A 15,445-nucleotide genomic window follows, 5' to 3' on the forward strand; every position below is an offset into this window, starting at 1 on the left:
TCCTGCTGTAGGACCTTATTAGGATTGTCTTGTTAATTATGAGACTAGACTCATTAGAGCTTTGCCGTGGGTAATTGCTCAGTGAGGAGAGAAGCTTGCAGCCTTTCTTGCTTATGATAAACTTCTGTTGCAGAGACAACTTTCTTTTGCTCTTCACTTTGGAAGGTGGGTGGAGGGAGGGAATGTTGACTCATCTGTCAGCCAGACTTTAAAATTAATACATAATGACACTTCCCCTTTTCTCTGGGCAAAACCGCATCTGTCGTCTGACGGAAAACTTTGGGACTAAGTCTCGAATGAAAGAGCCAGTCCAACTCAACTTTTAGATTCTCACAACAACAGTGTTTGCTGTTGCACCTGGAAAATTACATTATTTGATCATTTAAAAATGTTTTCATGGAAAGGCTAGATGAGTCGAATCTATTAAAAAGTACATTTTGATGTCCCATTTAAATTAGATGTAAATGAACTGACTGCCCCACTATTGTTGAGTTGTTGCTGTAGAACTAATATTACACTTGAACTGTAGAATTATTGCACTTTGTATTAAGAAAGTTTTGATGTGTCAGCAAGCAGCACAATTCTTCCCTTTGGTCTCCTCCCATTCAGTTGTGCTTATGAATCTTTTGCCTTTAATCTATCATCAGTCACTTATAAAACTGAGAGCTTCGCTCCAAACTTGGACGCATACTCTGTTGGAGAGATTATTGATGATATGGAGACTTGCAGAGGAAGAGCGTTCGAATACGCCTGTGATTAATGATCGCTCCTCAAACAGGAAGCAAATTTCTTATAAATAATGTTTATGCCATCAGTGTCCTGGTCTGGGCTGGAGATAGTGGATATGACAAATGGGTTGGGCAGCATTTATTTAAAAGAGAGGCTATCTGTGTCTCTTTATCTGCTAAAATGGTTTGGCCTGGGACTCTTAACCTCACTCCATTTCTCTTTATCATTGCTCAGTCGATTGCTAAACCCATTTCTAGAATTTAGACAGACCTTGGGCACTGTAGATGTGCAGTAGGTGGATGCTAATGTTACCGGTACCTCCATGACGTGACATTGAAATTGAAAGTTCAAGTTGAATTTAGCACTATTCAGGTGGGTTTGGTTTTATAAATAACGTTAGTAACATACATCCTGAGTTACATTTATTAACAGAGGAAATGTATGATTTCATGATTTGGACAGGATTAGGAGTTCTGTAATTATTACCAAGGTGGGAGTGTCTATTTTCAACATGATTAAACAGGAAATTGACATGTAGCTTTCGAATGTTACTGTACCCTAAAATCGACACCATACTGCCGAATTAGACATTTTTGCACCAATTCAAGTGTGATCAGATTACACTCTAGCACTGCATGAGCAACCACTAAGTCAAGTTTTCTGGTCATGTGGGAACTAGAATGTAATCATGTTCACGATTAGGAGATTGCATTTTCACTCTAAAATTGAATTTTTACTCCACTGATGGTTAGGCTTGGGATTAGGGGGTAGAGTTAATAAAATACAGTATGCATTCCTGTTGACCGTATTACATAATTTAAAACTAAAAATGCTCGCTTTTGGAAAGTGGACATTTCACCCAGAAACTGAAGCTGACACTTCAGTCATGCCAAGTGTGCATTGACTTATTTTGCCTATTCACATCAATCTAATTTTCCCAAAAAATATAATACTAAAAATATTGATTCTTGATGTTAGGATATTGGTATAATCAACATATATATATAATACCTCAGTAATTGAAATAATTTATTTTCCTCAACACCTTATGGAAAACTTGTTTGAAAAGGGTTTTTTAAAGGCTGAGACTGTTAATTGGTATTATCCTGCTGTGAGCTAAAAGTTTGGGAACATTTAGAGTGGATGTGGTGACAAAGGTCTTCCGTCCTACTGGGTGTAGGCCGAGAGAATCAAGCCATTGAAGAAGGGGGTTAGTAAAAGGTTACAGCATGGTGCGCACTGTACTTTTGGGGACATTGTATTTTTCATATATGTGGCATTTTTCTTTTGATGGTGGACAGTCCTCGTAATTATAGATGTTAAAGTGCGGTTGCTGTGGCTGAGTACTGGAGTGAACAAGTGTGCAGAGTGCTGTAAGTGATAATGTCTTAACCATCCACACAGAAAGTGTTCAGTGTGTCAGTCATCATCAGTTTCAGCCAAGTGCATACACACATGCACACCCACAATTAGCTTGCAGTGTTGTCACAGCGACATATGCACACATGCAAATTTGTTAGCGACACACTGAGAACTCAGATGTTCGTTCACACTCAAAGGGGAGCTTTACGCTCTCTTGTATTGTAGGAAAATTACTTTAAGGCTAATTTTTTGCTAGTTGTCAATGGAGTTTCCTGCAGACTCAAGTGCCATGTCGTTTCATCATTAGAGATGTCAAAAAGACAGGTACTTTAGTACCAAGTCAATACTACAATTAAAATATAAAGATACCAGTCTTTCAATAGTATGGGTCCTACCAAGGACTGTACCAAATCCTTTACTTCACACTTTGCTACGACAATGTGGCCGCTCGTGTGAACAACCAAATGCCTTTGTCCAAGATACCCAGTTTTGGAAGGTATTAGTAATAGAGTTTGTCTTGTGAATGTAATCAGGCAGGACCAAAAACAGGACAAAGTTCAAAATTTTCTTGGAAAGTTGGACATTGTTACATAACTGAGACTATTGGAAGGTTACATGCCATTAATGTTTTTCTTTTTCAAGTTTAATTTGTAAAATGAATATCGGCAGCAGAAAGTTTAAATAAATATAGTGTTCAATAGCATATGTTTTTCCTATGGTATCAAAATTGGTATTGCAAATCATGAAGGCAGGCAATAAAGAGCTGTCTGGGAAACTCAAAAAGAGCACCTTCCAGACCCACTGACAATGAGCCCACTAAACTAAAGTGCTATCAGTGTTACGCAGCATAGTACACCTGCTACTCCAATGCAGTGCAGAGGAACACTGTCAGGGCCGAGGCTCGAAGCCGGGTCGGCAGCGTAGGAGCCGGATATGCTACCGGTGAGTGACAGGAAAGGCAATTAACTTGCCAAGGCTTACTCAGGAACAAAGTAGTGTCCCAAAAAAAGGAGTTTATTAATAAAATCCGAGTAGGTAAAAAACTAAAATATAAATCCAAAAGGGAAGTAGGGCAAACAAAGGCAACGAGTAATCCACAAAGCAAAATACAGTATATCCACAAAAATAAGCCAACAGAGAAATTCACACGGAAAAAATATAATCCACAGCAAGGACTCGCATGGAAAAATTCCACAGGACACAAACACAGGCCCAGCAACCCATGTAGCTTGTTTCAGAATTAACTAAACACCAAGCCATATAGCAAGGGAACAAACCAACTTAAATACACACAGGGGAATGAGACACAGGTGACAGCAATAATGATAATGACACACGGGGAAAATATGACATAAGGGTGAACACTGAGGCCCTCAAGTGTCTAAAACAAAGAATAACAAGTCCAAAATCCTGACAAACACGCGGATACAGAGATTTTATTGTTATTGTTTCAGCTTAGCTTTTAAGCAAGGCAAAAGTGAACTGAACTACGGGCTTGTTATAACTGCTCGTAAGCTCCAAAGAAACTCATACCATGTCCACACTTATTCGTTTAAATTTGAAAACTCCTTTTTCAGTTTCCTAACGTTGTTTTACAAAGTTTGCGGTTATGGAGGGGGTTTAAAAAAACGGGTAACCATTGTTCTAGTGTGGATGAGAGGTGTAAGTGTAGCAATTTCAATGTGTTTTCAAATGAAAACGGGGGGGGGGGGTAAAGATCTCAAAGTAAAGCCAAGTAACTCAAAACTCTTGTTTCAGACCTCTCCTAAACAAGAACCTATGCAAGATAATATTTGTTACTCTGAAATAAGTTAAAAAAAAATATATATAGATTGTAAAGTTTAATACAACTACAACTTTTAAATACATCTTGGGTCACTTGTTATATTTGTTGTGCAGCAGCTGACTTTTTCTGGTTCAAGAATTTGGTCTGAATGGCCCCTAAGGCCACCTTGTGTGTTTTTTCAGTGGGTTCTAAGTTTGAATCCTGAATTTAGAAAAAAAATAATTGAACAAATTGATTAATCATTATTACTGTTAAAAAAAACACTCAGGTTTTCCACACAGTTATTGCGCAATTAGTGAATGAGACCCAATTCATTAATTTAAATACTCAAGGTGCAGTGCTATTTAGTGCCTAATTAAGAATGGTGGTGATTGCGGATGGTTAGTTAACAACACAGGTTTTTGTGGTGAAATGCCACACAAAATTGTTTTCACCCCTTAGCCTTTCTTTTTTACTTCTACCTCTCCATAAAACTTTCGGAGTGTCTATTTGCATCCCGGTGTAAATAGCATCTGCCACACAGCGTAGCTATGTGAATGTAACCACAGAAATGTACAACAAACGTAGAGCACGGTTCGACCGCGGTTCAAATCTGCATTTTGTCACATTCTTTTTCAATCCGATGTCCTGTTTCCACTGTTAGTACTACTTAAAATAATAGATAAAAATGAATATAAGTGTTGATTTCATCGCAGTGATTTGGTCATGGTGAATGGAGTGCAGAAAAGGGTTTCTGTAGATCGCACTCGTTCCCACGTGAAACCATGGTTACTGTAGTAAAACCAAGGTTATTTGTTCTAAGGTATGGTTAAGGTTATGTTTAGGGGTAGGGGTTTATGTAGTTTGTCTGTGGGACTCTAAATAAACACAATAAATACACTGCAGTGATGCCCATACTGTATGTTAGCATTTTAATATGGGTGCAAATAGTATCTACCATTATTTGCACCGGGGTTGGGGTGCAAATAATATCTGCCTCTATTTGCACTGGGGTGTCAGTAGTATATACCATTATTTGCACCAGGGTGCAAATAGCATCTGCTTAATTCTTTCTCCTACTTTCTCTTTTCAGCTGCTGTCCGAGAGTCAGATCAACATGGTGAATGTGGTGAACTCTGTGAGTGACGCCCTCAGCTCCATGCAGAAGGAAACAGGAAATATCAAGAGTCGTCTCAAGGCAGATCTGCAGAGGGCTCCTGTGCGCAGTGCACGGCCCAAGGGCTGTGCTGGTGGAGAAGGTAAAAAAGCTTCTCATTAGCCCAATATTCTCAACTCTCCAGCCAGCCCTAATGAGCGCTGGAATGGAGTCACACCTATTCCCTTATTAGCCGTCTGACAGTGTGAAAGAGACATGCCACTGCTTAGACAGCAGGTGTGAGATGACAGATTTGAAGTCTGAAAAGCTTTCTGTTCTTGTGTTGTACAAAAAAAAAAAAAAAAAAAAAAAAAAAAGATGTAGTTATCAGGGTTCCCACAGTCATAGGAAATCTGAATATATCAGGAAATTTTCAAGTTGAGAATTGCAGTCCTAGAAAAGTCAAAGAAATGTATTAAATCCTGAAAATTCTTGGAAATTTCTATAGTGAGTATACGTTTTTCTAGTTAGGTTCAGGTTTAAAATATTTAAACAGCAAGAAGTTGCTCGTTGTGTGACTATATAGAATTATTTTTTTTTAATACATTTCCATTAATTATGAACAACTGGAAAAGTCATGGAAATGGTCAAAATGTCATTGGTCAAAAGGTGTGGGAACCCTGAGTTTTGGATTGATGCTTGATGTGGATTGATGATTCTTGCCTACTGCAAAAAACAAGGTGTTCATAAAACTTCAAATTTAGTCTACACTGTGCATGGCTTTTTTTTTTTTTTAAATTCATCGATTTAAGTATTTCTTGACTGAAATCTTATGTACATCTGAATTGCTGTTGTTAAATTGTAATATACAAATTGGCATTTATACTTTATTGGCTATCCTGCTCTTTAGATATCATTTTGTCATCGGCCATTAAAAAACCCATATGGGTTGACCACTAATTTTCATCACATGAACATTCATGAGACAAAAAACACAATGAGTCAAGCAATGCAACCATATGAATTATTCATGGTCCTATGCGTGCTGTGAAAAGTAGGCAAACGGGACTCTACCACAAAAGCAAATTTTAGTGTAGGTTTCTTTCCTGTCTAATATAGGTAAAAATGCCAAAAACATAACTAAAAAAAGGCAAAACCAAAACATTTACAGTGTAGAAAAGCTGCATTGAGATGCAGTTACTTATGCTATTTGCTACAGTAGATCCTTGTGATAGCAAATAAACAACAAAAAATATAATAATCAAGTTAATATGTTGCTTTTTTCATCGTTATTTATTTGATCTTAGAATAATTATTTACAGTACATGTTCTGTCTTGGTGGCAGGTTTCAGACCTAGAGACTGCAGTGACATCTATGCCAGTGGGCAAAGAGAGGACGGTATCTATTCTGTGTTCCCTACGCACTACCCAGCAGGCTTTCAGGTCTTCTGTGACATGACTACTGATGAGGGCGGATGGACGGTGAGTCTTTCAGGTGTCAGTTTTCTGGTGATCTGAGTCAGTGACATACAGTACAGCGCTACAGGGGTGATAAAGGTGTCACGTCAGGGCAATAGACGGATGCAGTTTTTGGACGCTTCTGAGCTGTTTGGTTGCTAAATATATCTGAATAGACTCTAGGAATTAAGATCACTTGTAATGAGTCACTCCATTAGGTGTTGAGTTGTGCACGCTCCCATGCATAAGTAGGCAAGTCACAAATATGCACACATACACATTCAAATGCATGAACACGATTCAAACCAATGTTTCACAAGTGTACAGTCCATTACAGTGGCTGCATACAGAATAGAGTGAATCAAGTACTTTTTCCGAGAGTATTACCTAGTCATTCGACACATGCGTTGCAAGTGTTTTCATTTCATGGTCTTTAAAAAACAAACAAAAAAAAGATAAGACATGGCTGGGTGATATTACGTGTATACTGTGTGACTGGTTAAATGTTTCAACCAGCAGAGATTCTGCTATGCCACAGATGTGTGTATAAAGGCTATTTAACAATGGCTTCAAAAGTGGTTCTCACAATTATTTATAGGTTATGCTATAATATGATAGATTTATCTATCTACTGGCAGCCAAAATTTTGGAATGATGTCCAGATTTTGCTCTTATGGAAAGAAATTGGTACTTTTATTGCAGCAATGACAGCTTTGCAGATCCTTGGCATTCTAGCTGTCAGTTTGTTCAGATGCTCGGGTGACATTTCACCCCACACTTCCTGTAGCACTTGCCATAGATGTGGCTGTCTTGTCGGGCACTTCTCATGCACCTTACAGTCTAGCTGATCCCACAAAAGCTCAATGGCGTTAAGATCCATAACACTCTTTTCCAATTATCTGTTGTCCAATGTCTGTGTTTCTTTGCCCACTCTAACCTTTTCTTTTTCTGTTTCAAAAGTGGCTTTTTCTTTGCTGTTCTTCCCATAAGGCCTGCACCCCTGAGTCTTCTCTTTACTGTTGTACATGAAACTGGTATTGAGCGGGTAGAATTCAATGAAGCTGAGGACATGCGAGGCATCAGTTTCTCAAACTAGAGACTCTGATGTACATATCCTCTTGTTTAGTTGTACATCTGGCCTTCCACATCTCTTTCTGTCCTTGTTAGAGCCAGTTGTCCTTTGTCTTTGAAAACTGTAGTGTACACCTTTGTATGAAATCTTCAGTTTTTTGGCAAATTCAAGCATTCAAGCCTTCATGTTTGACTGACAAGTTTCTAGAGAAAGCTGTTTCTTTTTTGCCATTTTTGACCTAATATTGACCTTAAGACATGCCAGTCTATTGCATACTGTGGCAACTCAAAAACAAACACAAAGACAATGTTAAGCTTCATTTAGTGAACCAAATAGCTTTCAGCAGTGTTTGATATAATGGAAAGTGCTTTTCTAGTACCAAATTAGCAGTTTTGCATGATTACTCGAGGATAAAGTGTTGGAGTGATGGCTGCTGGAAATGGGGCCTGTCTAGATTTGATCAAAAATTACTTTTTTCAAATAGTGATTGTGGTGTTTACATCAGTAATGTCCTGACTATATCATTGTGATCAGTTGAATGCCACTTTGGTGAATTAAAGTACCAATTTCCTTCAGAAATAGCAAAATCTGTACATTATTCCAGACTTTTGGCAGCCAGTCTATCTATCTGTCTGTCTGTCCGTCCGTCCGTCCATCCGTCCGTTCGTCTGTCCGTCTAAGCTTTTGGTCATTCCACCCAGCCACAATAAGACACATATATATATATATATATATATATATAATAACTTGGACAAGGTTTTCCTATTACAATTATTAAAGAGAGTCCACCTTGTGAAAATGCAGTTTTAGCAGAACACCTTAATTGCTTTTAAGTGCCATGATTTGCTTTTATGACACAATGTTCCAACATCTTAAGAAATACACAGGAATGACTTCTCAAGTTTGTTGTTATTGTGTTGAAAGATGGGGATTTAAAAAAAAAAAAAAATTAATTAATAAGTGGCTTCAGACTTTTTATCCTACATAATTCAATTCAAGCATATGGAACAGAAAACAGCACTTTGTTTTAATTTAATTTAGTGACATTACTTGCTGATTGAGCTATTTGATATACAGTATATCTGACAATGGATGATTGAAAGCACACCGTTACTGCCCTATACTCATTTGCTCATTGTCTGAACAGAAGGTTCTTTAAACGATACATTGGAACATCACAAGGTTTTTATGTAAGTCTGTCTTTATCTGTGCAAGGCTATTTATTTAACCAAGCTATTGCAATGGAAGGAGATATTTCAAATAACAGATGGTGTTACTAAGACTTTGAAAATCCTGATAAAGACACAGTGGGGGCAAGGCTGACATCTGCAGTAAAGGGAAAGAAAATATTTGATGGCACATCGTCTTTATAGACATCAGTCTCAGAGTGTACAGTGTTTTGTTAAGGTAAATGGTAGATGTTTAAAAAGGCAGAGAGGACTGCACACCATGTAGATGTCCTCATGTTAAAGGGAAAGTTTACCCAGAAATTAAAATTCTGTCATTATTTATTCACCCTGATGCTGTTCCAAACCCACATGACTTTTTTTCTGTGGAACACAAAAGGAGATGTTAGGGCAAGCTAGTCTCACAAAATGAATGTTACTATAACAAAATTTTTGCAAACTGACTTTTACGTGCCGAATTCTGTTTCGTTGCAGTTTCCTGCTGAAATTAACATTAGAGGCGCTACAACAACTGTACGTTTTATTCACTTTCACACAAATCATGTCTACAATGGCTGATAATGACTTTATTAATACTTACTGTATATTTCTCTCTGTTACTCACACACTGCTATGTTATGATATTGAAACACTTTTACTATAACGCATAATTTGAAAAACGATACATTTTAACGCTTATATTACAGACCCTTATTCCAGTGTTGTTAGCTTCTGTGGTAGCTCACCTTATAGAGTGTTGGACTTTCGACTCTGAAGTACGCGGTTCGAGACCAATGAAGCACGCAAGCTGACAAGTGAGATGTAAGTGTCACACAAGCCAAATGAGATGACGTGGTTACTTTTCATTTTGCATATTGTTTTTGACACTATCGGGTAGGTTCAGGCATTGGTTTAGGGTCAGGATGTCTGTTTTGTTAACCTCTCATTTGCTTTTAGGACTTATTGGTTAGATTTTGGCTAAAGTTTTAGGTTAGGAAGGTACATTTTATTCATTAAAACCTCCATCTAATATTCACCTTGAAAGCCTCGTCTGATTACAACACCATTTGTTTCACTTTTGGCAGCACCCGCTGGACATTTCACTGGGAACTGCATCGAAATGTGTAACAAGGCACATAATTTTGTGTTAGGGACTGATAGGGAACATGAAACTGAATGGTGACTGAGACTGTCAGTCCCTAAAATTCTGCCTAATATCTCCTTTTGTATTCTGTAGAAGAAAGAATGAGGGTGAGTTTATGATTTTGAATTTTTGGTTCAGCTATCCCTTTAAGAACACAGCGGGATTGTGCACGAAATTGCAAATGCTTTTAAATTCTAACTCATGCGTAAGCCAATTCTAAATTCAGAATTTCGCTCAACCCAGGAGCACAGACATGGAATAGCCTTTGTTCTGATAAAAAAACCATTGGGCTTTTTAAGTGTCAGGAAACATATTTTCCGTATTTGCTCTCGCTGACTTGTATACACAGTGTTGAAAAGGGTGACATATTGTATTCCCTGATTACAGTCAAAGCTGCTTTGCTTAACATGTTGTCTTTCACGGTAAAGTGTGCCGGAAGCGCTGCGAATCTGAAGAGGCAGAATGGAACTGTTACTGGGAATTAATAGATCCAGAGCCCCTATTCATCATCTGTGGCCTTCAGCGGTTTCTGATGAGGATGTGGGGCTTTTCTGCCAGTACCGGAGTAGATCAGGCCAAGTTCAGTTGGGTCATGGAGAGGGGAGGGGGGATGGACTGTAATTTCACATCCATGGACATGCACACATTCTCTGCCACGTACATTTCTAGTTAGTGCTGGAATGAGCTGTGCTCGCTCCAGGAGTCTCTCTAACACACTTCATTGTTCACTGGTGTTTTTTTTTTCTATAGAAGTCATATCATTTTGTGACCAATTTTTTGTGTGAAATTTTTGTGTCATCCCACAAAAACAAATCCCAATTCAAGCATATTCGTCATCATAATATCAATCACAATCATCATATCATTAATCAGGGGTGTAACGGTTTACGTGGCACGATACGTTGCGGTTAAAAATGCGCATCGGAGATGGGACGGTTTTTAAATAATTTGTTTAAATTATTTTAGCGTCTGTTCTATCCAGTACACGTGACGCCCTAAGCCTACATAACGTGGGCAAACAAATGGAAATCGCTTCATTGCACATAAAGAGCTCTAAAATGCAACTGCACGCTAACAGCCACAGGTGTTGTACGATGAGTTTGGTGGAAATTGTGAAAACTGTAACAGAAACCATGTAAGTGATTGTAATACAGGGAGAGGCAGGAGCGGGAGAGAGACGTGCCTTCTCAGTGTGAGGGATGGAATGTCCGTTTGAAGCACGAGAGTGATCTGCTCTCTCTCTGTGAGAGAAAATTAACATTTACAGAGGTTTAATTAATACTATTTTAATTTAAAATATTTTAAATGTATGTAATCAGTGACAGTGTGTAAGCAGCATATGCATCTAAAATAATTTTGGATTTTGAGTAAGCAGAATTATTAGCTAATATTTCCATTTGGTGTCATCATTGCCCTATTCTGGCCTAATTTTTAGTCTTCTCTGATGGATCATTTAGCACTTTGAAGAACAGTACTTTTAGCTAAAAGTTATAGGAAAGAAACTGTTTTGCATTTGTCTTTAATCGTAAATGCTAATCTTAACTTTTATTGATTCAGGCTTAGTTTAAAAAATCGTGAACCGAACCGTGAGTTTAGTATCGTAAACCGAATCAAATCGTGGGATGAGTGAATCATTACACCCCTAGTATTTATACAAACACTTATAGGAAGAAAAAAAGAAAAGAAATAACAGCATAAATAATAATTACCAGAGCAAACATATTTGCACATAATTATGAAGGATGGGGCAGTTAAAATGATATTGGACTCGACAGCAAACCCACAACCTGTGACATTATGGAGTGATCAATTCTAAGGGTCAGAGATAGGGTGAAAAATAGTAGTGAAAAGCTTAATTCTGGCTGTAATGGCATTAAAAAAAATAAACCAAACCAACAAAAAGAACAACAAACCTTTATTAACATTATACAGTAAGTGGACCTCGGGAAAATATTTAATGCAAAAAAAAAAAAAAAAAACATTGAAAGTATGACATGACCCCTTTAATTCTGTTCAATGTTTCTGCTCTCATATACATAGAGTAAGAGGAAGAGAGACATAGGCAGAGAGGTGCCAATGGGAGAAAGTGCACATGTGTGGGAATGAAAAGCTTGAAATCCTCTGAAACTACAAAATCACGACAGAAACAGGAGTTAATTGGAGCAGATACTTAATTTATGCAGCAATCAAATGTATAAACATCTGGAGGGCAGATGCGACTGTCAGCCATGTCTGGAATAATGTCCCTTTCTACCTCCATCAGCACACAGGTGCATTCTCCACAAAACACCACTTTCCTAAATACTCCAATGGAGTGTTGGGGAGGCTATTTTGAAACTAAAGCTTGCCAAGCTATACTCATACTTTATAGTAGTTAAACTACAGTCAAGCTACCCCTTTTGGAAAAGTAGTTAGCTTCATTACAAGCTACTAACAAAAAGTAGCTAACATTGAAGCTATTTAAGGGCTCAGTAGTTTTTAAAATATATAACTATCTAATGATGTACTTTATAATTAAATCAGAGGTGTATTTTTCTGGCAAAAAATAATTAGGGTTTTGGAATTCATCTTAATTTGGGTGACAGTATCAAACTTCAACAGCTAAACTGATGCTTAATATAATAAGAAACTAGAATATGTGCATGGTGGAGGCCACCTCTTTTTTCCAGTAGCAGGCTACATTTTCCAAAGAGTAGCACTTTTGTGTCACAAAGTATGTAGCAAAATATGATTGTTACATTTTATTGTGAACGCAGCAATGGAGCCGAGGGAGTAATCAACACACTAACCTAAACCGTCCTCTCACTCATATGAAGTGATGGAAAATCCAAATCATTTAGGTGAATCGGTTCTTTCAGACAGTTCATGTAAATGAACTGGTTAAAATAAACAATTCCCTTATATTTAGCATTGGAAACATTTTAGGGAGTCAGTTTGTTCGGTCAGCTCATGTAAATGAACTAGTTCACATAAATGATTAATTGATTCACTTGAGCCCTGTACAGCCTTAAAGGGATAGTTTACTCAAAAATAAATTCTCTCATCATTTACTCACCCTCATGCCATAGAAGATGTGTATGACTTTCTTTCTTCTGTGGAACACAAACTAAGATTTTTAGAAGAATATCTCAGCTCTGTAAGTCCATACAATGCAAGTGAATGGGGTTTGAAGCTCCAAAAAGTGCATAAAGGCAGCATAAAATTAATTCATAGTACTCCAGTGGTTTAATCAATGTTTTCAGGAGTGATATGATAGGTGTGGGTGAGAAACTGATCAATATTTAAGTCGGATTTTACCATAAATTCTCCTCCCTGCCCAGTAGGTGGCGATTCGCACGAAGAATGCAAACCCCCAAAAACAAAAGAAGAATGTGAAAGTGGAGAGTGATAGTAAAAAAGGAGTTCTGTTGGTGTTTATTTTGTAATTTATGAATGTCTGACTGCTCATTATGTATCTTAGTACAAGACTACTTGCCGAATAGATAAATAAATGCATATGAAACAGTGATTTGGGTTGAAATTATTTTATTAGCTTACTTGTAGAGATCGCCCAGTGGTCCGAGAAGCAGGAAAGATGTCTCGCAATACCCGGATGTGTGGTCTGATTCGTGGATGTGCGGTTGCTCTAGAGAAATACCAGTGCGCTAGATGGGGCCATTGACCAATCAGAATTGAGTATTCCAAAGAGCCGTGTAATGTTTAGATAACTCCTTTTTTAAAGGAGTAGCTCGACTACAGTTTAACTACATTATGTTTTGAGTAGCTTGTAGCTTGAAGACACAGGGGAATTTTTTTTTCTGTTTGTTAAATTAGAGAGATACACTTTAAGCGAGCATATTTGATTATTGCCTCAGTTCACACTGTCACGCTACTGATAAATGTAGTTAAGTCAGCATCGCTACTTTTATTCAGTAACTCCCCAACACTGATCCAGTGAATCAATCAAGACCAAAGCGGCAGAGAAAATAAGACTTGGCTTTTGTTTTGGTTTGTGTTTGCATCAGCTTAACTCAATCCACTACATAATCCTCACCCCCAAAGTCTTTCTCTCAGCAAACTGTTTGGGAAAAAAAAGCGTAACACGAGTCAGGGTGATGTGAACCACTATTGAAAGCTTGTGAACTGAAATGTCAGCGATTGCTCAGAGGTGAGGAAACAGAGATGTGACATGAACTTCACATTCTTGCACATTTCAACAGCTCTCAAAACTAGCACCAGTCAGAGTGCTGGGTATTTTATGCCCCCATTTGTTTATCTTTGAATGAACCGTTTGAGTGCTTGAAAGGATCTGCACTCAATGTGCAAATTAAACACATTTTTTTAATGGGTAATTTTCATGTGCAATCTGTTGAGGTTTGCCTCACGCAACCCATCTCGTCTTTATGCATCCATTGCACAAGGAGACAAACATCAAGTATTTACCAAGGTTTTGTCATTGTAGCATCCCATATTGATTCGTAACATATCAGGAGAACACGATTTCGAATGTCTATTTTAGCTGATAAAAATACACACACTCTTAGGCCACATCCACAGTAGTTCATTTTCATTTGAAAACTCAGTTTTCAGTTTCCTAACCTCCTTGCTGTCCAAAGTATGTAGTACTAGAGAGCGTTTTTGAAAGCCTCAGTTTTCGATGGGGGAAAACGTTGTTCCAGTGTGAATGAGAGGCCTAAACGCAGCTAAATCAGTGTGTTTTTTAAACCAGCATGTATTACTGTATTGTGGACATGGCCTAACAAACTTGTCATCAAATATTTTTGATTGCTGAAATGTTGTTTGAAAATGCTGTTCCTTATGAATTTCATTAAAACGCTTTAGTATGTGTAGTTTTACAGACATCTGCAACTTTTTGTTTTGACTTCCTTTGGTGGGATTCAAACCCCTCCTAATGAACACCCAAATTTTACACCCCACTCAGACATAATTTTATATTTTTCTGAATTATAGTACAATTTATTACGACAAAACTGATCTGAATGTGTATCTTTAAATCAAAACAATCATTTTATTGCAAGTTGGATTACACAATTGTTTGTTGTTCTGTGCAACCTGTGAGAACAACGCAATAGAAAGGGTTGTGTTGCCTATTTATTGTCATTGTATTTTTTTGCAGCGCCATGTCTATCATCACAGTCAACTCAGACTGCAAGCTCACAACTTGGCTAAAACATTGTTTCCTCTGCTCTTGCGCTCTAGTGTTCCGTCCGCATCGGCGGAAGAAGGCAGACATTCCAGAAACATTCCAGATTGTAATAAAAAACATTCAGTTGTAGTATTTTTTACATCAGCCCCGCACCTCTGCTGGTTTCCTAATAGCTAGTCATCTCATCCCACCCTGTCGGATGGCACTGCTGACATTTGGATCTTCAAAGCTCATTTAACACTGAGGGTTCCATACTGTTCCCCTTCAATTACCCCCAGCACATTTTCAAGAAGCACTTTAATGCATTGATTTAGATTGTGCAATTGTTCCCTCTGTCAAAAATAACAATGCATCCTCTTGCAAAAAAGCCTCAAATATTGTTAATCAGAGTCTCCTTGGGCATTTTATATTAGTACTGTTCTCCTCTGCTTTTTGCTTGTTGGGAGCACATAATTATTGCATTTATTTTTAGGAGACCCATAAAATACATTGGATGTTTTTTTTTTT

General features: G+C 37.8%; 1 protein-coding gene across 2 annotated transcripts in view; it reads left to right on the forward strand.

The window, feature by feature from the left end:
• Positions 1-15,445, forward strand: part of LOC127423950 (fibrinogen C domain-containing protein 1-like) — a 157,013-nt gene that overhangs the window by 64,489 nt on the left and 77,079 nt on the right. For both annotated transcript variants that reach the window (XM_051668667.1, XM_051668668.1), the window contains exons 4-5: positions 4,950-5,115; positions 6,298-6,434. In XM_051668667.1, coding sequence (XP_051524627.1) covers positions 4,950-5,115; positions 6,298-6,434 — 303 coding nt within the window. The remainder of the gene's footprint in view (positions 1-4,949; positions 5,116-6,297; positions 6,435-15,445) is intronic.

The sequence above is a fragment of the Myxocyprinus asiaticus genome, chromosome 33, assembly GCF_019703515.2.
Source record: "Myxocyprinus asiaticus isolate MX2 ecotype Aquarium Trade chromosome 33, UBuf_Myxa_2, whole genome shotgun sequence".
NCBI lineage: Eukaryota > Metazoa > Chordata > Actinopteri > Cypriniformes > Catostomidae > Myxocyprinus > Myxocyprinus asiaticus.